At 32.7% G+C, this 24,551-nt stretch overlaps 6 protein-coding genes and 1 long non-coding RNA gene across 8 annotated transcripts; 4 read left to right on the forward strand and 3 right to left on the reverse strand.

Moving 5' to 3' along the window:
- Positions 1 to 614: 614 nt before the first annotated feature.
- Positions 615 to 1,328, reverse strand: LOC108474550 (uncharacterized). Its single transcript, XM_017776504.2, has one exon. The coding sequence runs from the start codon at positions 1,117 to 1,119 to the stop codon at positions 859 to 861; it is 261 nt and encodes an 86-aa protein (XP_017631993.1). The 5' UTR covers positions 1,120 to 1,328; the 3' UTR covers positions 615 to 858.
- A 486-nt stretch (positions 1,329 to 1,814) lies between these two features.
- LOC128290242 (uncharacterized) lies at positions 1,815 to 4,322 on the forward strand. The gene is made up of 2 exons (XR_008279915.1): positions 1,815 to 2,130; positions 3,707 to 4,322. It is a non-coding gene; the product is annotated as an uncharacterized LOC128290242 (long non-coding RNA).
- Positions 4,323 to 10,634: 6,312 nt separating this feature from the next.
- Positions 10,635 to 11,774, forward strand: LOC108475023 (RNA-binding protein 1-like). The gene is made up of 3 exons (XM_053026409.1): positions 10,635 to 10,809; positions 10,885 to 11,288; positions 11,392 to 11,774. Exons 1-2 carry the CDS (start codon positions 10,654 to 10,656, stop codon positions 11,266 to 11,268), a joined length of 540 nt encoding a protein of 179 aa, XP_052882369.1. The 5' UTR covers positions 10,635 to 10,653; the 3' UTR covers positions 11,269 to 11,288; positions 11,392 to 11,774.
- Positions 11,775 to 13,720: 1,946 nt separating this feature from the next.
- Positions 13,721 to 15,410, forward strand: LOC108474736 (uncharacterized). Its single transcript, XM_017776746.2, has one exon. The coding sequence runs from the start codon at positions 13,840 to 13,842 to the stop codon at positions 15,214 to 15,216; it is 1,377 nt and encodes a 458-aa protein (XP_017632235.1). The 5' UTR covers positions 13,721 to 13,839; the 3' UTR covers positions 15,217 to 15,410.
- A 116-nt stretch (positions 15,411 to 15,526) lies between these two features.
- On the reverse strand, positions 15,527 to 18,126 carry LOC108475522 (putative pentatricopeptide repeat-containing protein At1g03510). The gene has a single exon (XM_017777493.2). The coding sequence runs from the start codon at positions 17,689 to 17,691 to the stop codon at positions 16,417 to 16,419; it is 1,275 nt and encodes a 424-aa protein (XP_017632982.1). The 5' UTR covers positions 17,692 to 18,126; the 3' UTR covers positions 15,527 to 16,416.
- A 979-nt stretch (positions 18,127 to 19,105) lies between these two features.
- LOC108476429 (uncharacterized) lies at positions 19,106 to 20,906 on the forward strand. The gene is made up of 4 exons (XM_017778649.2): positions 19,106 to 19,317; positions 19,516 to 19,586; positions 19,892 to 19,978; positions 20,556 to 20,906. Exons 1-4 carry the CDS (start codon positions 19,206 to 19,208, stop codon positions 20,580 to 20,582), a joined length of 297 nt encoding a protein of 98 aa, XP_017634138.1. The 5' UTR covers positions 19,106 to 19,205; the 3' UTR covers positions 20,583 to 20,906.
- On the reverse strand, positions 20,560 to 24,534 carry LOC108476428 (uncharacterized). 2 transcript variants are annotated; one of them, XM_053025473.1, is made up of 3 exons: positions 23,741 to 23,924; positions 23,376 to 23,581; positions 21,001 to 22,554 (listed from the first exon to the last, which is right to left on the reverse strand). In XM_053025473.1, the coding sequence occupies exons 2-3, from the start codon at positions 23,577 to 23,579 to the stop codon at positions 21,103 to 21,105; spliced, it is 1,656 nt and encodes a 551-aa protein (XP_052881433.1). In that variant the 5' UTR covers positions 23,580 to 23,581; positions 23,741 to 23,924; the 3' UTR covers positions 21,001 to 21,102. The 2 variants fall into 2 exon arrangements, with proteins under 2 accessions (XP_052881432.1, XP_052881433.1); XM_053025472.1 differs by having other exon boundaries at positions 20,560 to 22,554; positions 23,376 to 24,534.
- Positions 24,535 to 24,551: the final 17 nt, after the last annotated feature.

Consider the following 24,551-nt stretch of genomic DNA (forward strand, 5'->3'; position numbering starts at 1 on the left):
AAATCCAACTCAAATTACAGTCTCAAAAAGCAACCAATCAACCATCAAATCCAACATTTTTATTCTTGAATCTGTGGTTTTTGCAAAGGATCTATACTCGTCGTTTAGATAGGCAGGATAGTGTGCTTCAAAAGAATTAGGGGCGCGGCTATCGCTGGACTCCCTTCGAGTTACTACTTGTAATACAGATTTTAAGCTTATCTTAATTTCGGTGAAATCTTTGGAAGGGGAAAAAACACAACACTTTCTTTGGAACATAATGCCGGGTTCCTATTGCAGTTAGCGTATGAAGCTTGGCGTTTTAACTGCAACATTCAAGTATCAACAAATTGACATAAAAACACATCAAAATTACTTCCTTCTTTGCTGGAAAAGGTCGAGATTTCCAGTTTACCAACAAATTATCCACAAACCGAATGAAAGCTTCCTTTTGGCTATGCCTCATTTGCATTTACTCTCAGATGTTAGTAGGTTGTGATCTGTAAAGTTTGGTCTGTTCCCTATACCTCTCTGGACTAAAAGTCTAAAACCATAGAAAATGGTCACAATGGAGATAAAATTGAAGCAGAGACGTAATTAAGGAGAAAGTAGCACAAAGAATGAGAAGTAAGCAATTCTCGAAATCCATTTCGTTAGTTATATGATGATAGATCAATATTCCTCTCATACATATTTTTTGAAATTTCCTATATACATCACAAAGACCAGAACCCACCCATGGAAAGCTCAGGCATGTTCCATCTTGTTCGCTCAGAACCTTGTTTTGAATGGCCAAAGCTTGCACTCATGATGAGTCGATGATTCACCCAAAGGATGTTGGTTTCGTCTAACTTGTAATCTATTGGACCAAGTTAAGACTTAGTTGGGACCCCAACAGCTCAGGTACATGACAGTCCTCAAAGACTCTTCTGATTGTTTAGACTGCAACAGTCCCTTAGAAATTGCAGCTGAGGATTGAGAAGAGAGGTTCTTGGCCTGTGAAGCTGACCTCACATGGTTCTTGGCATGCTGCACAACTGACCTTGCTGTGTAGTTCCATCTGCAGATACCTTGGTCTTTCAGTGCCTCCACAGCTCCAATACTAGCTGCAGCAATCCACGCTCTGCTAGTTGAACTCATCTTTGCAAATACTTGAATCGTGATTCTTGATGGTTGAAATTGAAGAAGGTTATGTAAAGAGAGATACACTGTGATGTAGTGAATCCGTTGATGGGTAAGTGAAGGGGCTTCTTATATATAGAGAGAGAAACAGGACAGGGAGTAGGGATGATTATTTGTTAGGTGGACCAGAAAAAGAGGACAAAAGTTTAGGAAGTAAACTACAGGCTATTGCTGTGGCTCGTAGTTTTGAGAGGTGGAAATAGCTAATGGTTTTGTGTTTCTGGGCGGCTAGGTTGGACGCACTTGGATTTTTATGACTTAAATGTCCATATGAAATCCATGATAATAGAAACTAGATAGGGGCATAAATGTGATTAAGATTCATATACAATCGTGAGTTGACGTAAAAGTGCAAGTGGGAACGCGGTTTCTTTTTTTTTGTTAATTTTCACAAAGCTAGTACCAAACTCAAACCACGTGTTTCATAGCAGTTGGAAATGGGTAGCATTTCGCCGTTCGAGGCAAGATGGGCAAATTCTTTGCTACGTGCTGAGCTCCTAAGTGCTCATAGTTGTTTTTCTTGTAACTTGTAATTGAAGTGATAGTAGTACGTGTTCCCTACTGTCAAATCCACGTTGCAGAGCTGTCGGTGGACAGACTGATGGTTCATGCAAATAAAATAAACAAAAACTGCTGTGGGCTGTCCTGGGCTTTATTAGTGGAAACAACAATAATCTGTTACAAAGAATACGTCCGCTCTAACAAAACCCAACTTCAAGGTCATTACGGGCTTAACATGAAGGCCCAAATTCCGCTGACTATTCCCGCTAAATTAGGGTCTGTTTGATACATGAGTTTTATTTTCCTAATTTCCCGCTTCTTGACTCGGTAAGATGTTTTACGCATCTAAATTGAAAGAGCCATATCCTCCCAAAATCTTCACTTCTCACCTCCTCTCCTCTCGCCGGCCCGCCTCTCTCTCATGGCGTTCTTTGGCTCTCACCAGCGCTGTCATCAACTTCACTACAGGTGAGATTTTTTGCTTCTCCAAGATCTGAAGATCTTTTTTTTTTCCAGTAAAATGAGTTTACATAAATCTAAATCTAAGTACCCAAAAGTTTTGCTGAAAAGAAGATTGTTTGAAAAGTATTTTATTTAAAAAAGAAAAAAAAACCCATTCTTTTATAAATTCAGTGGTATCGAACTGCTCAGCAGTTTCTGAAAGGGTTGTATTTACAAACTGTTGATTTATCAATTCAGTGGTATCGTCATGCTTCGTTTACTGCTTGATCACTGTGAGCCAAATCCCATGCTGTGTCAAGCTGATTTTGTATAAATTGTTAGAAACTGTAATCTGAATTTTTTATGTTGGTTTTATCTTTTTACTGTCATTATAATTTTTTTTATTCGTTGTTTTTTGCCTTTTAATTACAGTATCTTACTTTAATTTCTGACTTCAATCACTTTGGCTTGATTTTTTTAGTAACAGTTTGCACTTTAGGTGTTTGTCTAATTTACCATGAGAGGTTGTTGTCATTATCTCTGTTATGTTTTCAATCTCACGTTGTTTCGTTGTTTTTATCGTCACTATCTTTGTTTTATTGCTGCTAGATTCTATTTTTTGGGAGTCTAAGAACGCAAATTAGGTGTTCATTGCTACATTGTCAAGAATGGGTTTCGGCTTTCATACTTATTGGACATAGGGATTAGGTGCCTGATGTTCTTTTGTGGCTTTTACCCGGATGGTTTACTGCTTTGTTAACGTGCTCTTTGGTGTTTTGATTTATAGTGCTATATTAGATTTCTGTGTTTAATTTTTGAGTTTGGGAACTAGGTGTAGATTTTGGAGTTAGCCATGGGCCTTTTCTTTTCATTTACTTTAGGTGTTTAGGCGTGATGACTGTTGGTATGTTACCTCACTAGCAAATTTGTGTTATTTGCATAATTGTGTTATGATACATTCATGGTTCTTGCACAATAATAAGAAATAAGAAATTCACCCTTGACAGTAATATATGTTGTATATGTAATTTGACCCTGAAATGAAAAAAAAAGGTAATATAGATGGAAAAAGGGGGAGAGGTTGGAGGTAAAGTAAAAAAAAAAACGACATACTAAAATAAAATACGAAATGAAATTGAAACAAGGCTAAAGAAATAGGAATAAGGAATCATAAATAGAATTCGGGTTCGAATTCCTTAAATAATATGGATGGTGATGCCTATAATGATGGACAAATGAAAGACTCAAAATTTTTATTTATCCACTTCCTATTTTGAAAATAGATTAGTTGAACTTAAAAATTCCTTCGTTGAATAAGGAAACTGCATGCACTTGAATTGGATGGGACCAACGAAATTGAGCGCTAACCCTCATTTCTTATTGAATTAACCGATTAACCTCCAGTCGAAGATTTATTTTGTATTAAATAATTTTGGAAAAATAAATTGGCATATTTCACTTTATTATGAAAATAAATCCTACTACTTTTGTTCCTAGAGTTTCCACACTTGAAAAAGAAAATCTGGCGCGTATTTCTCAAATCATCGGTCCAGTATTGTTATTTATGTTCATATGCTTATAGATTTGTATTATTTGTTGTAAGTGCTCAACGTATTACCATGATATGTGGGCATCAAGAGCTGGTGGTTTACATCATGCCAAGAAGTTTGAAGCATATGACTTTTGTTACATAAATAACTTGGTTTGGGGAATTTTGGAAGTATTGTGCCCATGTTAAAAGCTTAGCAAAGGAGCCAAAAATGCTGTTTTGAAGTAGATAATGTCAAGCTGTGGGGTGCTTATGATGGTCTTAATGTGGCTAGAACCTTAGGAGTAAGGAAGGTGCTTCTCGAAACTTGATAGTATATCCACAATCAAGATTCTGACATCCACTCTAAATGAACCTTCATCTAATGGCCTGCTGCGTTCAATTCATCATAGGATGTAGCTAGATTGGGATCTCCAAATTACTCACACTTATCGTGAAGAGAATTGAGCTCCAGATGCAATGGCAAAAGAAGCTGGTTCCATGAGCTTGGGGCTTTGCTAATTTTACTCTCCTCCAGAGGCTTTACTGCAAATTTTACAAGAGGATAGCATTGGTTTTGCTATTCCTAGAATGGTCATAGGTTTATTTGTTTTCATTCCATACTGTAGCAAAAACAAAGTTGTTTTGGAAAGAGGTCTTGTATTGACTATATATTCAAATCTGTATAAAAGTATATGCTTATATATATATATATATATATATATATATATATGTAATAAGGCCCTTATTAAAAACATATACAACTTGCGAATAATTAAGTCTAACGGATTATTTAAGTTTGATTAAATATATATGTTTAAATTAATTAATGAAAAGAATTATTTTTCAATTACGAAAATATTTATTTTTATGTTTATTTAACTTAAAACAACTTACAAAAATGTATCAAAAATATATGTTAAATAACAAAAATATTTTATGAAAATTCATAATGTTTTCTAGAAAATCATAGTATTTTTGGAAGCAATTTTAATGAATGAAACAGACTTTTATTTATAAAGTCAGGGATGAGATTCAGATGTATAATGTGCTCAATAGCGACATAAATAAGAAGAGTCTTGTTCCATATATTGTGGGGTAAAGAGAACAAAACCAGAAGCTAAACTATAACAGCCTTTACTTTTGATCTCCTTTTCCTCTAAATTAGAAATGGAAAAGTTTGAATTGTTGGGTAGACTTTAAAACCAGATTTCAAGTAGAGAGTGTTTTTCATAAACAATGGAGGCATACTCCATTATGATATTTTAAATTTATTATTTTACCTAAATTTTATGTGCAATGCATAACAAATATCAAATGAAATGAAACAAGATGAATGAAGCTGTTATTGATATATATGTGTGTATATATATATATAGGTGAATAATTTTCAAATTTTAACATTTATTTATGAAGCATGGTAAAAAGTGTTCATGCCATGTTTAAGCTAGATCTAAGTATAATATTAATATATTTTATACTTGTCTAAATTTAGTCCAATTCAAAATATAAAACTAAAATTTTATTCAAGTCTGCTAATATTATTTTTTATTTTTGAATATTTATATTATTTTAATTGAATATTTAATAATTTTATATATTTTTATTTATAAATTTTTTTATATATTTATCTCAATATTATTTTAATGTTTAAATATTATATATTTAGTATAATTTTTTTATGTGTTATAATTTAACGTAGCAAGTGTACATCTCTTTTCCATTCTCTGCATTATTTTGTTCTCGATTTCTCAGATTCAGTCATTTTGGACACAAACATCTATTACATTGATGGAGTGTAAAAGTAACGCAAACACATGCTTGTCAATCATACACTGTCTATGTCGTGCAGACTAAAGTGTTTTCAAGATTTAAGTCCCTGCAAAAAGCTGTAAAAACCTATACAATTGACGCCACCCCTGACGAAACAAGTAGTGTACTGCAACAGGTAAGCCTAAGTTTTCCTCTTTGGTACTATCAGGGAGGGATGTTTGTGTTCAAAGGTAAAACAACCGTTATATGCTCATAAAGATGAAGGAACCGGCGATTATGCACCTTTAGATCAAGTGTTTGATATATGTTGCAAAGTTCCAACATAATGATAAAGTTAAAATACATCTACTTATATAGAATTTGAGATTTAATCCTTTTATTTTAAAAGTTTAAAATTTAATCCTCCTACTCCTTTAATTTAAAATCCTTAATTCAATCATTATCATCATTGCTAATTTTATCTACTTATTATAGATTGATATAATGAATATATTAGATTGATTTGAAAATTTATAGACATGATATTAAAATTATATTGATAAATTCAACTTATTTATTGTTAAAATGTCAATTATACCAAAAGTACTTAAGAATAAAACTAATTTAAAAATATAATAGTGTACATACATCATTTCCTATTCATACATACACATGGACGAAATCAAAAGTATAAATAAGGGTATATATAAAATTTAAAAGTAAATAAATTGTTACGAAAAAAACTTATAAAGTTTATTTTATTTTATTTTAGAAAATATATTTTATATAAAAATATTCTTTTTTTAAATATTTAGATCAATATTTCAAGGACCTTACAAGTTATATTAAATTTTGACCAAGATGATTTCTTTTTCATATTTAAAATTGGATTATACAAAATAAACAACTTAATATGATAAATATTAGATATAATATTATATTGCAAAAGCTATATAAATTAATTTTAAATACCTTGCAAATGTAAAATTTTAATTTTAATTATAATTTTAATCTAACTAAAATAATTAAAATAGACATAAAATTATTTCATAATACAAAAGAAAAATAAATACATTAAAAATTGTTACATGTTGAGTTTATATAAGATACCTTTAAGAATCATGTTACTGACTCAATCCATCAAGTAATCAATTTAACAATCATCAAATAAAATTTATAATTTATAATCGATTCAACCTTTTTTTTTTCTTGGTTTTCGGTTTTTACCATTTCACAGTAATTTGGTTTATTTCCTTTCTCCTTTGAACATATAATAAAAATGAATAAAAATAAATGATATGGGTTACTAAGGGCTAGACTTGCTCATGGGTTGAGTCACCCGGCCGACTCAAAGTCCTATCCGAAAAGTGAGAAGATTTGGGCAAAAATATAGGCTCGAAAAATGTCATTGAGAAAAAAATAAGACCCTTTTTAAAAACAGACTGGGTCTCAAGTAATACATTTTTGGCCCGAGCCCGGCCCGAATTCATTAAATGACAAAAAAAACTGTTATTTTATTAATTTAATGATATTTTCTCCTATTTTTCTACCATTTCGCTATTATGTTGCTACTATTTTGTTGTTATTATTAGAATATTGTATAACACTTCTTTTATTGTTAATTTTATTATTATTTTAGAGGCATTTTCTTGTTAAGTTGCATCTATCTTAATATTATTTAAGTATACATATTTTTTAAAATTTATTTTCAATTTGTTTAGAAATATTTATTTTAATATTTTTAGTATTTTTAATGTATTATATATATTTAAAAATTATGTAAAAATAATATAATATAAAAAATTTAATATGGGCGAGCCAGGTCGGGCCCAGATTTTGGCATTTTTATCCTGGTCAGGTCGGACCTATACCTAGCAAATGAGCCTAAATTTTTACTTGGACTCGACTCGACCCATGATCACCTCTACTAAGGATTAATGTTGGCATTGTTATTTATTGAGAAATGTTTTTGAATAAGTTTTTTTGAGAAGTGCTATGGTAAAGTGTCGTGAAAAAGTGTGACTTGTTAATTTTAAGTGTTTGATATTGCTGTCAAAATTTGCAGCGAAAAGTTAAAATGTCTATTTTATACATAACGTTGAAAATTAAAATAAATTATTTAAGCTAATATTTAAATAATTTAATATTATCATACACAAAATATGCATTTTAAATGCATTTTAATAATTAATAAATTATTTATAAATTTAATGATCCAAGAAATATTTTAAAATTTCAAATATAATAATAAATAATATTTAAATAATTTAATATAATGATACAAAAGAATAAATTAATCCATATTTTAAATACATTTTAAATGAAAATAAGAGTATTTTAATAAATTGTCTTTCAAAACTCAAAAGCCATATTTTGGATTTGGGTAAAAAAAGTAGCTTTCAAGCTTTCTAAATTTTTGTGTAATTGTTTGAATTTCTCTATGTAATCGTTTAGGAAGATAGAGTTTACAAATCCTAAGTTGGTCATAAATGAAATTTTTACTGAGATAAATGAAAGGATATTAAGACGATACTTCAGTGCGTATAGTAAAATTAAACATGTTGTTGTCTACTTCAGCAAAGCTATAGCTTTTGTTACTTTTGTTGATCCTTCCAAGGCGCAAAATTCCCTTCAACAACAACAACATATTATTCTTGGTGGAAAAGTTATTTAGGGCCAGTTCTGCGTTGTTTTTTAAAAACACTTTTAATTTAAAAGATCTTTTGGAAAAAAAGTTGTCAAAACAAATTTGTTTTTATTGAAATTTTAGCTTTTCAGAAGTGTACTTCTAAAAATCAGAAACTAAAATTTTTAGCTTTTCCTCTCCTAAAAATACTTTTAGTGCTTAATTACTTTTTCACCCCTCCAATAACATAGTACTTTCTTTTTTTTTCTTGGTACTTAATTACAAATGTGTTAAAATCATTAATTAAAAATAAAAAATATTTTTAAAATACTAATTACAAATATTTAATAGTTATATTTAAATATTTAAAATATATTTATATATTCTAATTAAATTTTATAAATAATTAATATTTATTGCTTAAAAATATTTTAAATTTATATTTTATATATTAAAATATTAACAAGAAGTTATAATAAATTTTTATATTCTTACTAAAATATAATAATATTAACTAATTTAAATATTATTTAAATGTATATTTGTTACTTGATAATAACATATCTAAAATGGACATTTTATTTCTCAAAAGTATTTTTTGACAGCAATGCTAAACACTCAAATTTTAAATCAAATTTTTCAAAAGCACTTCTAAAAAACACTTTTTCACAGCACTTTTCAAAAACACTTTTCAAAAGCATTGCCATACTAGCCCTTAGTGGCCTCTTTGGATCATGATTTGGAAAAAAAAGGGATTTGGATATGAACATTCAAATTCTTTATTTAGATAATAAATAAAGAATTGGATTTGAATTTAGACAAATCCAAGTCTAATTTTATAAGAGTTAAGGTTTGGATTTTAAATTCCATTCTAAAAATTGAAAATTTCAACATCCAAGATTAATTAGAAGAGATGAAAATTTTTTTGTTCTTTTTGTTTTTATGATACCTTGAAAACCCAATAAATAAATAATTTTATTTATAATGTTTTCAAAACTAGACCAATGGGCAAACTAATTAGATCATTAATTCTCGGTTCAATTGAATAAATTTTTAAAAATAAAAAAATCGGTTCATTAGGTTTGGTTGATAGGTTTGACCAGTTCAGTCGGTTCACAAGTCAACTTGTTTGATCCTTTTTTCAAACTGGTACTTCGACCAATTCCAATTCAATCGGTATAACCGACTAGTCCAGTCTAGTTTTGAAAACAGTGACAAAACTTCATGCATTTAACGTAATACAATATAAATATTCAAAATTTTCATTTATATCATAATTCTCTTAATTTTAATTTTTAAACCTTGTCTTTTAATTTATACCTATGTAAATCCATTTATTCAATTACAAACTAAATTATATAATTTTATTTAGGTGTAAACAAAGTATAAATGACTTGTATTAATAATACATTGAAGTTAAGTTTTTTTTAAATATTTTAACCCAAAAATTTTTAAAATATATAAATATAAAAGTTACATTTTGTTGGTTCAAGAATAATTCCAAAGAAAAGTCTTTAAAATAATATATAGAAGCAATCAATTTATCTTAAATTGTTCATAAAAAAATGGAGAAATTTTTTTTCATTCAAAAGCAAGGTTTTTAGAATAGAATTAGTGGTTGAATTGATCTAGCCATCGATTTTTCAGTCTAACTGATTTGATCGGTGCGATTGGTTTGACCATTTTGTCCTGTTTAATTAAATAATTAATTAAAAAATTCATAAAAATAAATAAATTGGTTTAACTGGTTCAAACACCCAATCAATTGATCTTTTTTTCAATTCAACTAGTCCATATTAATTTTTGAGTCAACAAGTTGAATGCCTTTTTTCAGATCAATACCCTAGCTGGTTCCCAACTAGATAGGCTGGTCTGGTCTAATTCAAACAACAATATTCCAAATCTTCATAAATAATTAAATTTTAGAAAATATTTTTAAGAATCCAAATCTAAATTGGAACTATCCAAACAATGAATTTGGATTAATTCAAAATCTTAAATTTCAAATATTTTAATTTCTAAAAGAATTTAAAATAATAAATTATCCAAACAATGAATTTCAAAATCTTAAAATTTACATATTTTGATTTCTAAAAGAAATTTGAAAATTAAAATATAAAATTTGTATGACCAAAATTTGCAATACAACACATAATAATTGGGTGTATATCTAATATAATTTATGAAAAAAATCTATTTATATTATCAAGTTAACTAAAAATATTAATGGTTTAGATATCTAAAACTTTAATTCTAATGTATTTAAAATTAATGTAAAATCGCCTAATTAACTTGTTCAAAACATTAATAACTTGCTGTTTTGAAATTAATAAATAAATACTTAAAAATTTAAAAGGTTAAATTAGACAGCAAAAGGAAACAATTTAATTAATGAATGACCAATATACAACAAGTAAACCATGCAAAGAAGGAATTATAATCCAAGTTGATCTCTGTAAACACAATTTTTATCTTATAAGTACTATGTGTAGTTTTCAACCTTCTTAAATTTCTGTCTAATCGTATGAAATTCTTTGTATAATTGTTTAAATTTCTGTGTAATCGTTTGAAATTCTCTGTATAATTATTTAGGGAGATGGAGTTTACAAATCCTAAGTTAGTCATAAATGGAATTTCTACTGAGATGAATGAAATGATATTGAGACGACACTTCAGTGCGTATGGTGAAGTTAAACATGTTGTTGTCTACGCTAAAAAATCCATAGCTTTCGTTACTTTTGTTGATCCTTCAAAGGCTCAAATTTCCCTTCAACAACAACATATTATTCTCGGTCGAAAAGTAAGTAACTTCTTGTTTCTCTTTTCTACATCTTAATGTTTGATATATGAATTTATTGAGTAACTGAATAATCAGGTGGAGGTAAGACCAGCAAAACCAAAAGTAGAAATAGGGAAGAGGAAGATATTTGTGGGAGGATTGCCTCGATCCATAACAGATGAAGAATTCAAAGGATATTTCGAGAAATTTGGAAGCATAGTTGATGCAGTGGTAATACATGACAAAGAAACTAAGAGAAGCAGAGGGTTTGGGTTTGTGACATATGAAGCAGAGGAGTCAGCCAACCTTGTTTTGCGAACTAATTTCCATCTATTAAACAACAAGAGAGTTGAAGTGAAGAAGGTTACTCCTAGGAAAGAGATGGTGCCAACCGGATTTGGGTTTCCTCCTTATTATTACGATCCATATTATCAAACATATTTTTACGTCTTTTGGGTGCCCATTCCTGGATTTTACTGAACCTCACTTGGAAATTTTTGGTATGATTCCTCCACCCACTGCCTTGGGCCCCTAATTTTGTGTGGACTATATCAATCACAGTTCGGGCTCTTATTTTATGTTTTCATTCTTGTTTTTTTGAAGGCCTGAGCAGCAGAGGAAGGCAGACATGAAGAGATTTGTGAACCTTTTGTCATAAGTGTTGCACACGTGTTCATTTTTTTTTTTTTCTGTTTAAATTTAAACACGGGAGGGACCTGAATCCTGATTACCAGGAACATTGTTGTTTTTAATCTTTTTAATTATGTTGTTTGTTGTTTTTAATCTTTTTAATTATGTTGTTTTACTCTTTTAATGTTTTATGGAGGTTTTAAATTTATCTGCATTCTCCAATAATTATCCTCCTCTCAGTTGTATCATAAACATGGGTTGTCTTCTAGGTTTTGGATTAAAGTCATAGAAAATTTCAAGGTGATTAAACCAAATAGTGGAGTTAAATCAGTGGTATAATTGTCGTTTTCAATTCATTCTAATGCTTTATTGTGAGGACAAAGCAAAAGTGGGAATAATACTACAAAATAATCCTTATTTCCAAGAGACACCATGGCATCGTAGGCAAAGTTGGGTTAGGAGAGTTATAGATGGGGTGATTGGAAGCAACCCACCAGCCAGGCTTACTAGACATTTGTGCATCTCTTCTCTACAACAACTCTCTGTTTGCACTCTCTTTCAGACATATAGGGGGTCCTAGGAATGTGGGTATTTTGGTGATGGGTGCTTTACCAAAAGTCTATTAACAACACAATAGTTGCTTTGCTTTCTTTGTATATATGCAGATTCATGATACCAATATCTTGTAGGGTCTTCTCTCCTTGCCAGGCCTATAGACTAGTCCAGGCTTTTAACACATCTTGATTGATTATTTATCAGAAACTATAAAATGAAACCCAAAAAGAAAATATTTTAAGATAAACCCAAATTACTACCAATCCAAAAGAAAAAGATGCTACTACTGAACAAAGTAGGTGTAGAAAAAGAATCATATGTGTGAACATGACAGCACCAATTTGCCTCTCACCATTACATCTCAAACAATCCAATGGAGTAAGTCAGTTTTGAAATTATACATATTATAATAACCTCATAGTTGTATTCGAAAAATAATTTTAAAAATGAATTAAGTCAAAAAAAAATTGCAATTCAAGGAAGAGCTTTTTTAACTATAATCATGGTAGATATTAAACACATGCCCGACAGTGTTCCACAAAATACAGAGATGTGGTCACACTCGTTTTAGTTGTTATCCATTTACATGCTTTATCCTATAAATCCCATCTGGACTTTGTTTTGATTCAGTTCCCACGTGAATTACTAAATTAATTCCTTTTTCATTCATGGTTATAATTGCTTTCCTTCTCTTTCTCCAGCCATGAAAACGACTACGTTTTCCCGGGAAAGAAACCATCTCCAAGACAAAAAAAGCTTACAAAATTAATTACTTCTATTACCAAAATAGAAGATTAGGTGTAAAAGAATTTATTATTAATGAATGATTAGATAAAAAAAAGTTACAATTTAAATAATCAACTATTCAAATTTCATTATTTAAGTCATCTCTTCATTAATTTGCTAATGGATATTAACATGAATTGTTAAATCGTTATTCTTCAAATACATCGGTAATCACCCATTGTTACTAAATTTTTGTTTGGATTACTAAAGTATGAAAAGTTTCAGAATGATTACTAACATTATCCATTTATAAAGTTATGGTCACTATTTTGTTAGATTAATAGCTAAGAATATTAATTATTTGAATTAACTAATGCCATTATAAATGTAAAGAATCAAATTATGTCAAATTAAAATATAAAGATTAAATCTCAAACGTGAGCATAGTAAAAAATAAAAAATATAAAGAGCCCTAAAACTCTTTTTATACATAGATTTGTATTTGGTAAATTGATAATGTATCTTTTTAATTCCATAAGCGGACTTAGAAAATTATCAATATATTTTTAACGGAAATATTAATTAAGGCATTATATTTTAAATGTGACAACTCTAGTGGTAATCTTCAGTACTATTTTTTCTTGAATTTTATAAATGTTTTATAATTTTTAAATTATGTGTAGTGTTATATTAACACGAAGTATATGTATATTATTAAAAAAATTATTTAAACAAATTAATGTGACTAATTTTAAAGAAAACAGTAAGGCTTGAATTTGATCCCAATGCACATAAAAGCGTAATGAAAAAAGGAGGATGAACCGTAAAAAAAGAGAAATTGATTACGGTTATACAGTGGAATCTTAAATTCTTATTTATTTTTTAACCTTTAAATCAAATGGGAGCGTCTATGGGAGCGTATATGATCTAACGGCTTAGATTTAACCAACACACTCTCTAACGTCTACTTTTACCCAACGGTCATATATCTTCCAAGAAAATAAATTCCCTTCCATTGCTTTTTATATTTCATTTCCTTTTACCAATATCCTTCAAAGACATTCAATTCTGCGTATTCCTTTAAACGCTCAAATTTGGTTGTTGATTTTTTTTTCTTCTCTCGCTTTAAAGTGTACAGAAATGAGTATCCTTCAATACCCAGACTCGTTTAATGTGCCAGAGCTTCAGGTTTGGAACAATGCGGCGTTTGACAATGGAGACTCTGAAGATACAAACGCCATCAAGGATTCTTGGTGTAATTTCAATTCAGGATCGGTGAATCAGTCACTGGAATCTGATGGAAGTAAAGAAAATCAGAGCCCCCTTTGGATAAAATCCCCAGTTTCCTTCAAATCTACTGCGTCTGTTGTTAAGCCTCTCAGTTCCAAGAATGTTACTGGTAACACCAGAGAGCCATTTTCAGCGAAAATGAAGAGTGGGGTTTGCAAGGAAGAAGAGAAAAAGCGTGATGAGAAAAAGATTGATATGGAGATTGAAGAGATAGAGAAGGAGGTCGCTCGTTTGTCAGCGAAACTCGAGTCACTTCGACTTGAAAAAGCCGAATATAATGCAAGAAGCATTTCGATGAGAGGAAGAATAGTGCCTGCGAAATTCATGGAGCAAAAACAGAGCATCAAGATTTTGGAGACGACGAAAAAGATGGAAGATCCTCTATTTTCAAGCGTTAAAACAAAAGTGAATCGAAGGGGGGTTAGTTTAGGTCCAACGGAGATATTTTCTGCAACGAAATCAAGGCAATTCTTGAAACAGGAAACAACAACTCCCATACAATCAATACAGAGTCGCCGCAAGTCCTGTTTCTTTAAGCTTCAAGATATTGATGAAGGCAAGTGCACAAGAGATAGAGGTAAGAGCTTGAGTCTTAGCCCCAAGTCACGTAAAACTGTTTCCAAGGTTCTTGCTCCTAAGCCGGCAGCGACAACGGTAGGATCTAAAAGGTCTGTGAAGAAAGACGAGGGGGTTCTTTCTACAATTCAGCCAAAAAGGCTGTTCAAAGATGGAGAAAAATTGTTGACAGCAAAGAAGCCATTGAAACCTGGGAGAGTTGTGAGCAGCCGGTACAATCAGATTGGCAATCAAAGCAATGGGAATTTCACGGTGAAGGATGCTCGAAAGCGATCTTTAACAGAAAACGATAAGCAGGAGAGCAACAGGCACGATAAGAAGCGTGTTTCAAATGAACGGGTAGTGGAATCCTGCAAGAATCAAAAGAGTGAGAGCAGAGTGAAAAAGAAGTGGGAAATTCCTAGTGAAGTGATCATTCTAAAGGATGCAACACAGGATGAATCTCCGCAGTCAATTGATAAGATCAACGATGTGCTACCTAAGATTAGAACTGTCAGGGTTTGGGCTGAAAGTCCTCGGGATTCAGGTCCAGCCAAAAGAGTTGCCGAATTGACGGGACGGAAATCATACTTTTCTATGGAGGAAGAAGCAGAGGAGGACTCTGTTTGTCAGGCTCTGAGTTTTGCAGAAGAGGATGGTGAGGAACAGTGATTCACTTTTTCTTTTTCTTTTTATTTTTTGGTAAGCTGTAGAGTTTGAGGTTTCAGGATGTATACCATAACTATTGTTATGGGCTAAGAATGGTTATATTGGCTTTTAATCCATACATATGTTGCTGATTAAGCAAAATGTTTCTCTACAAATGCAATAATAAGATAAGCTTTTCTCTTGCTTTTTGGGTGAAACATTCTATTTAACTTTCCTCCATAGATAGTTAGAAACATTCATTTTGAAAATTGATTATAGTTCCTGAAAGTTTCTGATCTTAATCAATCAATTAGCTACATAAAATCACAATCAGTTTCCCACAATCTATAGTTTCAATAGAAACACTGTTCATATATTTGTGAAGGTCCAATGTTTGAAAAGGGTCCGGAAAGCTGCTGCAAAGAACATATGATGGAGAGACCGAAATAAAAAGGATGCAATTTGCTGCTGCTATGCTCCAGTCTGAAAATATTACAAGAATCTCTAATATGAAATTAAGGAACATGTGTGCCCTTGTCTTGTGATATTGTCTGATGATGATGATGATGATGATGTTGGGGCGCCATTGCCAACATGAAATGACCTTTACTCTGTCGAGCCACTCATCATGTGCTAGAACATGGAGACTTCAGAGATTTACTGCACGCCATGAGGTATGAACCTCCAAAGAAATTTTGTTAATAGGAGGCTGTGCAGGTGATGGCTTCTAATATTCTCTCTGTTTCATTAAAAAGAAGAGATATCGTATACTGCTACTATTTAAACGGTTCAGAAATAGTAGAGTTTGTATATATATCCCTTTTTGTACATTGGATAATCGAGGGAGGATAGGTAACTTGATACCGAAACCATAATATTAAAGGTTTATTGGAACAATAACAAAGTAAAAGCGTGTGCACATTGGTCATTTGGAAACAGCCAAACGTTTATCTGCCTTCATATTATCATCCATATCAAATGCCAGAAACCAGTCAGCTTAGCAGCAATATGGATTCCAATGTCCAAAATTGCACCTAATATGGCATTGGGAGCCAACTCCGGCTAGCTATGCCTTCCATTGTTCGTTCACCTCAAAAAAGCTTCTTTGAATGGTGAATTAGCATAGGTAGAGCTAAACAAGAAGTCATCACCAAGATCCTAACAAGGCAATGATAATCTTTAAAGCTGCAACAGAAAAATCCACCAAAGTTCCTAGGTCTTGATTCAAATCCAACTGCTACCAGGAGCTACCTTCACTCCCCTTTCCTTCATTTCCATTCTCATTCTCTCAGCTTCCTCATATCTTCCTACACTAGCATAAATCTTAGCCAACAGCACATAATTGGCTGCATTAGATGGCTCTATCTCAAACAAAGCTCTCCCAGCAATCTCAGCCAACTCTACTTCTCCATAAGTTCTACAAGCACCAAGTAGTGCTCCCCAAGTCTTCGCAGTTGGCTTCATAGTCATTTCTTTTATAACATTATAAGCCTCGTACAACCTGCCTGCTCTGCTCAATGCATCAACTAAACATGAATAATGGTCAGCACTTGCTTCAACTTTGTAATCTATTCTCATTCTATCAAAATAACCCAATGCTTCATCAGCTAATCCAGCATGGCTACACGCTTTTAATACTCCGAGAAAAGTAATGTCATCAGGCCGCACTTTCGCCAACTCCATTTGTTTAAAAACTTCCAGTGCAGCCCTTGCCTCACCATGTAAAGCGTAAGCTGATATTAAACTACTCCAAGCAACTACATCTCTTTCTTTCATATATTGGAATACATTTCGAGCGTTAACAAGACTTGCACATCGCCCGTAAGCTTCCACTAAACCACTTCTCAACTGCGGGTGAGATTCTATGTTGCTTCGAAACGCGTAGCCATGAATTTCTTTAATCGAACTCAATGCAGCTAAGACGACGCAAGCGGGTAATAAAGCAAGAAGAGTAATCAAATTCGGCCTCAAACCCAGTTCCTGCATTCTTCTATAAAATCCAATAGCCTTAGAAGGGCCATCTCCCACTTCAGTCAAACCTGCTATGATGGCATTAAACGTGGACTCGTTTGGCTCAACATCCATAGATTGGAACAGCGCCAACGCCGCATCCATACGGCCGTAGCGCGTGTAGAGAGAAATCATGGAACTCCAAGAAACGGCGTTTCGTTGAGGGATTTCGTCGAACAACTTGCGGGCCAGAGAGATGGAGAAGCATTTGCCATACATGTCGATGAGAGCGCAAGCGACAAATTGGTTGGAGAGGAGAGATGACTTGGTGGCGTGAGCGTGAATGCAGGAGGCCAGTCGGGGGCGGTGGATGGCAGCGCAGGATTTGAGAACGAGAGGGAAGACGAAAGGGTCGAGAGTGAGAGATGGAGAGGTTTGCATGGTGTGGAAGAGAGAGAGGGCGTCCAAGTGACGACCTTGGTTCACGTAAGAGGTTAACTGTTTCGTTAAAGACAGTAGTCGCATGTAGTTTGTAGAGTTGGAACTCATATTTCAATACTTCAATGTTTAGAATGTATGAGATTTATTCGTTTTTCTTTTAATAAAACTCAGAAGGAAAATCAACTGATGCAAATTAACTATTCAAATGGGAAGGACTTTACGACCCCAAATGGATTGTATAATAACAACAGTCTTTCGAGAATAAGGGAAGTGGAGAGATGATGAAGTATGGCTTAGAATTAAGTTGACGAGAGAACTAGATAAAAGGGGACTCTAGTCTGTAGTGTAGAGGGAGTTCCAGAGTCGAATTTGTCCCCATGTAATGGAACGCCTCTTTATGGTTGTCAACAATACAAATGGCAAATATTTAACAGCAATACATACAAGAGATTGTTTACTGAAAATGTGTGGAAGTTGATAATGATGATTCATCTAGTGGGTCGAGAGTCAGTGAAGTTGAGATGGTGGAGTTGGTTAGAGAGTAAGGATGATTCATCTTACTTTTTAACCTATTTAAAGAAATTACAATCACCTTACACCATTCAAATATACAAATCAATTTAATTCAAAAATCAAATCCTTCATTTTAACTAAAAACATTATCAAATTAAACTTCATATCAAACAAAACTCAAATTAAAACATCAATCCTATAATATTGATCGTAAACATTCCTTAACCAAATTTTTTATCAAATTAAACCTTCAACGTGAAAACTCATAGATATATACAACTATTCAACATTTATTTACGCCAAATATGGTGTGAAACAAAATAAAATAAAATAAAACACCTCTTTTTACTTTGAACAACCATATAATTTTTCCCTTTGCTCCAAGTAGTATTTAAATTACAAATCGATGCTCTTAATCCACAGTAACAATGAATAACCCTCAACTTACTATAAGTTTTTAAACTTGTAATCGACATCTACTATATCCAACAAAATAAAAAAGAAATTTTTTGCTTTACTCCAAAAAAAATTCTTCAGTTAAACAAAAGTTTCAGTAAAAATTTTGGTTCTTTAAACTTACCCTCCTATCAATTCAATAAGGGATGGAAGTTTCTAAGAATATTCAAAGGGTTAGTGAATTTTTTTTGATAAAAGGGTTCTTGGATTTTTTTTAGAATGAAATAGGGATTATTAGTAAAATATGATTAGGGATATTTTCAAGGAGTAAAAAGTTGTTACTTACGGTTTAAGATATTTTAATTTTTAACTATTTTTAATTATATTTATGAATTTTAATAATATTTAAAAAATAAATAGACGTCTACATGATAGATGTGATTGGTTAAAATTTTTGTTTAATGAGACTAACGGTTGAATAGTTTAAATACAAATTTTGATAAAAAAAGTTTAACTCTCAATTTTGGAAAATAAGTATAATTTAGGAACAAGCCTAAAAAATAAATTTAATTTTTACATATTTTCTTAAATACTAAATTAAGTGACACCAGATAAATATTTATAGCAGACGCAGTATAGGTTACACGGTAACCATCCCCGATTCTCTTGTGATTAGCCCCTACACAGAGGAAAAAAAAGAAGGAACCACCTTGATGGCTACTTTGGCGGCGGTTGCAGCTCGTAGGATAGCGACTGTACCTCGAACACCACCTCCCTGTCAAGCCGCTTCTCTCATTACCCGCCGGGGTCTTGCCGGCGCTGCAGGTATTCTTTGTACACCCATATTTATTTATTTATTTATTTTTACGCTTTAAATTTACGTTGTAGTCAATATGTAAAATTTGTCTCCCGATTAACCTCAATTTAATCTCATTTGACTTTGATCATAGTTGGAGCTAGGGGATCTTAGAAGTTAAAGAACATGTTTTTACTGTATATTTATTGAACTTTTTTTTTTTGTAGATCACCATGGACCCCCAAAAGTTAATTGTTGGCAAGAACCAATGAACCCAGCTAATTGGAAGGAAGAGCATGTCAGTTTGTTTCTTTTCATGTTTTATATTTCAAATTTCCCCTAATTTCTTAACCTATTTCCAGTTTGTAGATTTTCAGATTAGGAAATTGCGAATTTTTTTTTCATTTAATATTTCTAATCTACGCCCTCTCCACTTTTAATGCTGTCTTTCAGTTATTTGAAGTTAAAATCTTGTTGAGTTGTGGCTGCTGTTAGATTTTATAGCATACAGTCTAACGATTTTTATATCCTATTTTATTATGTATTAAGTTCATAGGCTTTGTTTCTCCATCAGTGTATTAACCTATTTGAATGATTGCACAGTTTGTTATCGTCTCTTTAACTGGTTGGGGTCTGGTTTTCTATGGCGGATACAAGTTCTTAACTAAAGGCAAAGGCAAGAAAGAAGAGGTACTTTTATATTTGGACTTTGCTTGTTAGTAGAATGGAGTCTGTTTTGATAGGAATGACAGTCTAGAGCTATCTTACCTGGACTCGAAGCTGTACAAGTCCAAGATGCGTATACTCAATTTTTCTAAGCTTGTTCATTAGAGAATCATACTTCCAAACTCATACCTGAATATATGTATTGTTGGGCAGTTTTATTGTGGCTTTTAGTTAGGCATATATCCCATTTTGCTGGAGATTATTCTGTTGGACAGTGCTAAATTTTATCACTATAAACCATTTAAGGTCGTTCAATCGCACTAATTCTTAGTTCACAAAATCACCATGGTATGAATATTATTTACCTGCTATAAAAGCCAGGTTATGGTTGGAAAGCATTAGTAGTTTTTATACCATACGAGCTCATGTTTACATTTCCGCCAACCAGCTTGCTGGTGGCCTCTACTTGGTGATCTTATTTCATTGAGCATCTAACCATTAATAGATAATACGGGTGCCTAACAATTCCTCAGATCTCACATTATTATAGTATACCTATTATGGCATCTCCCCCAATAAATATATTTTCTTTTTGTTGCAGAACACAGTGGAAACGGCAAAGAAATGAGGTTGGAGCTTTTAATTTTTACAAGATTCCCAGTAATAATGTGTGGCTGGAACTTCTATGCTCTTAGGATATTGTTTTTTTCTTTTGTTGGCGAGGAAATCTGTTTTCTTGTTCATCATTTCTTTTTTACTAAGAGAATGGTGAATGAGCAAAATTGGAGGTTAGTTTCAGTGAACACACTGCCTGATTTGTTGGCTAGTCCTGTTGATAATGGGAAGTAACAGTTTTGAAGACTTAAAATCTGTTGATGAATTTGAAAAGAAATGAACAATGCTTTTTTGCATATTGTCCTGATTTAATGAGATTTGAATTAAGTTCCTTAAATTCTCTAGTGTTACTGTCTGCTAAGTTTTGACTTCTATATTCTTTGCACTGTCGATAACAATTTTCTCCCGGTCACTCGAGGAAATCACAGGCATTAACTATTTAGTGATATTTCCATTAATTCTAAACATATTTTTACTGTTTAAGAGTTATGACAATTACAACTTTAACAAAACACTCCAAAAGCATACGAAAATTAAAAATGGGGCTCGTTTGTGTCATCCTTATTCCCTTCTTTACCATCAGATTCAGACATATAGTTGCTGGAAAGGTCACCCTTTTCTGCTTCTGTTTTTGGCTCTTGTTCATAGGCAACCTCTATATCTTCTTCCGTTTCATGTCCTTCAATCTGTTTGATCTTGGCACCTTCTTCAACTTTAACATGGTTGGTGCCTTGTGTATAGTTACTGGCTTCTCCAATCACACCTGTGTCTTGTATTGCCATTGCCAAAGAGTCGTCATGGTTTCTTTGCATTGCATTTTCTCCCTCCACCTGATGGCTTGTCTTGGCACTCACTTTTCTGTCGCTCATATCTTCAGTATCTTCAGAGTTCCGATGCTTGAACAAATTAGCTTTTCTAGCACCCATTTCCTTCCTCGGGCCAGTTTTTTCTGTTTTGTCTCTTTCATCTTTTTGTGGCTCCCCAGAACCTGCTCCATCTTCCTTGCTTCTTACAAGGGCTTTATTTTCTTTGGACAACCTTCTACCTGTCATGTTTTCCACTGCATCAATTCTGGAATTTACATTCCTCTTTAGGAGCCTTTTCCTAGCAAGACTTCTCCATCTTTTTCCTTTTGATCTGCTTAAGTGGCCGATTCTCCCTGGTAAACTTGAAATCCTAGAATTCTCATCTATGTCCATCTTCTTCCCACCTTCACGAATTCGTTCACTTTCCAGGTGAGGAACTCTACGTTTTTCAAGCTGCCCACTGAAGCTAATTCTCTTCTCTTGTTCGTTATCCACATCATTAATCGTATCAATGGCATTCGCATGATTCTTCTTCCCATCTACTACATAATTGCCTGTATCATCAGTATCCCCAATTTTCATTTCTCTTATGGCTCCATGATTGTTGGCATTTTCTCCCAAACTTTCAAGTTTCTGCTGCTGTCCACCTCTTTTCTCACTTCCATCTTCAAACCCTTCTCCTTTGTCTTCCTCTTGCGAAAAACTGAATTTAGTCTCAGTTGCATCCTGACCTTTCGGTGAATTGTGTCCGCCCTTGTATGAAGATTCATGTACTCGCCTACTCTCCTCACGGCTGAACTCTGTCTTCCCCTTTGTCATATTTACTTTAGGATTCGATGGGTCATCAGTACTCACTGACCAAACCCTTACTTGACCTGTAAGATGGTGCTTCAATTCCTCAATTTCAGCTTCCTTTTGCTTCAAAGTTGCTGTTAAAGCTATGATCTGAGGGTTCTCATTTCCTGTATTCAAGTCTTTATCCCGTAGCAGTTTGATCTCTCTCTTTTTCTCTTCCAGAGCAGACTCCATGGCCTTCTGCTCATCTTTAAGGGAATCAAGTGTAGATAGCATGTCCAACAGCCTACGATCAAGCTCCATTTTTTGGTTTCTAAGGTAGTATATCTTTGCTTTTGTCTCTTCAGCTTTCCTTCTCATGTCTTTGGTGTATTCTCTTTCCTTCTGTGATTGAAATTAAAGAAAACAACAATGTCAACGTTTTGAACCTTTGCAATGTTTTAAGTCCTATGTTACCCAGATTTGGAAGTGGATACATGAAGGTGAACATAATTTTATATAGAAACTCCCAAGTTTGACATTTTTTCAACCAAATGAAGGTGAGAAAATTATACAAGAAAGTAAGATCTATGATCTTTTCACTCCGAAAAGATTACATAATCTGCATTTGTTCTCTTTCCTAGACTCCAGGCCTTAGCAAACTTTGCTGTAAGTTTGTTTCTTCGATTAGAAACATTATTAAGAGATGACACCAAAACAACGCAAGCTGAGCAAAAATGTCACTAATTGCAATCACATGGCTAGACTTGCATCTCACTGAAATGTGAGAAAAATGTCAAACCATCATCTAGAAAGAGGAGTTTTGCTCTACAAACACGCAACATCGGCCCTGCGATTCCTCATTCCCTGTCTCAAGCGTCTCAACTCCCAAGAATTATAATTATTCGAATTCAGCAAGGCATGTACCTACTCATTTACCACAACTTGGCCTTATGATTTCACAATGCACAAGATTTTGTGTTTGATCACTACAGCATTGTAAATCAAGAGATTTCCTCCATGAACTACCCAGAGTTTACCTTTTTTTTCCGCTTGGATCGTCAAAATAATTATAAACAAAAAAGTTAAAAAATAAACAAAAAGAACGGAAAAGAGGATGGACTGGAATGGAATGGAATGCATGGTGTTTGTGATTTGTCAGTTAGAGAGAGTGACACGTAAAAAGCGACAGCGCATGCATGAAGGAGAGAGAAAAGAGAAGGAACCTGCAACAGTAGCTGAAGGGAAAGGAGCTGACGGTTCTTATCTTCGATAAGGAGGTTGAAGATGCGTATCTCCCTGAACTTGTGCAGCACCATAACACCAAGCAGTGCAGCCCCAAATGCCAAAAGTAACATCAACACATAGGGTCTTCCCTTGTGCCCATTCCCACTGCCATTTCCTTTGTGAGATAGTAGTCCACCTCCCATTGCTATTCGGCCAAGGAAAAAGAAACAGTAAAAGAAAGAAAGGATCTCTCTTTGTGAAACAAGAGCTGATGGGTTGAGTAAAAGAAGAAAAAATAAAAAGAAATGCAAGTAGGAGTACTAGTGTATTCACTGGAGCGGGGGTGGGAGTAGAAGAAAGAGACCCTTTTCAAGGCGCTGATTCTGGAGTGGAAAGCATTCTTTTCAAGTTTCAATGTGCCACCATACTTGTATATTTCTATTTTACCAATTGCTGTTGAAACTTGAAACTGCTACCAAATTGCCAGGTTTTGGCTAGGGTATTGGTCACTCTCCTACCACATCATGCCACATAATGTAGTTTTAAACAAATAGCAAAAATAGTAGAAAATTGTGCATTGCCAATATACCCCTTCTCTAATGGAATTATTTATCAATATATTATTTTTTAATTACAATATTCACTGATTTAAGTTGTGTTTTGACACTTTAAAATCTAAAATTTGAGTCTTAATGTACTAAAAAAAATTCAAGTGAAAATTTAAATGCCAAAACTCTAGGCAAGCACTTTGTCTAGATCATATTTTTTAGTATAAGCAATTATATTATAACCATCAAAACTAAATGTGACAGAAAGATAAGTTAAACCCTAAATTTAATGTAAATTAACTTAAATCCACACAATTTTTTTTTTCCATTAGACTATGGTTTGATCAGCACCAACATTTCATTTTAATTGATAAAATCAATCTTCAAAAAAATTTTAAAAAATACTATAGATCTCAGCTACAAATGTTATTACAGCAGGTGAGTTTAATCATGTTTTAACCTTGTTTTTCCTTTAATTTAAAAATTAAGAAATTATGGATAAAAATAGAGATGTGACTCGTATCGTAACTCAAATTTGTTAATACACCTCAACGGCTCAGTCCAAAAAAGTATTTGCCGCCCATTGGGCTAAAGCAACCGCTTCCAGCCTTTTGTACTTCCTTTGAA

Source organism: Gossypium arboreum, chromosome 3 (genome assembly GCF_025698485.1).
Source record: "Gossypium arboreum isolate Shixiya-1 chromosome 3, ASM2569848v2, whole genome shotgun sequence".
NCBI classification, from domain to species: domain Eukaryota; kingdom Viridiplantae; phylum Streptophyta; class Magnoliopsida; order Malvales; family Malvaceae; genus Gossypium; species Gossypium arboreum.

What these genes read in the sequence shown, in the direction of transcription:
- LOC108474550 (XM_017776504.2), bottom strand. Translation starts at nt 1,119, where the DNA reads ATGAGTTCAACTAGCAGAGCGTGGATTGCTGCAGCTAGTATTGGAGCT.
- LOC108475023 (XM_053026409.1), top strand. Translation starts at nt 10,654, where the DNA reads ATGAATGAAATGATATTGAGACGACACTTCAGTGCGTATGGTGAAGTT. An exon ending in ATATTATTCTCGGTCGAAAA is followed by an intron (nt 10,810 to 10,884) that starts GTAAGTAACTTC and finishes CTGAATAATCAG; the next exon opens with GTGGAGGTAAGACCAGCAAA.
- LOC108474736 (XM_017776746.2), top strand. Translation starts at nt 13,840, where the DNA reads ATGAGTATCCTTCAATACCCAGACTCGTTTAATGTGCCAGAGCTTCAG.
- LOC108475522 (XM_017777493.2), bottom strand. Translation starts at nt 17,691, where the DNA reads ATGAGTTCCAACTCTACAAACTACATGCGACTACTGTCTTTAACGAAA.
- LOC108476429 (XM_017778649.2), top strand. Translation starts at nt 19,206, where the DNA reads ATGGCTACTTTGGCGGCGGTTGCAGCTCGTAGGATAGCGACTGTACCT. An exon ending in GGGTCTTGCCGGCGCTGCAG is followed by an intron (nt 19,318 to 19,515) that starts GTATTCTTTGTA and finishes TTTTTTTTGTAG; the next exon opens with ATCACCATGGACCCCCAAAA. An exon ending in GCAAAGGCAAGAAAGAAGAG is followed by an intron (nt 19,979 to 20,555) that starts GTACTTTTATAT and finishes TTTTTGTTGCAG; the next exon opens with AACACAGTGGAAACGGCAAA.
- LOC108476428 (XM_053025472.1), bottom strand. Translation starts at nt 23,579, where the DNA reads ATGGGAGGTGGACTACTATCTCACAAAGGAAATGGCAGTGGGAATGGG. An exon ending in CCCTTCAGCTACTGTTGCAG is followed by an intron (nt 22,555 to 23,375) that starts GTTCCTTCTCTT and finishes TTTCAATCACAG; the next exon opens with AAGGAAAGAGAATACACCAA.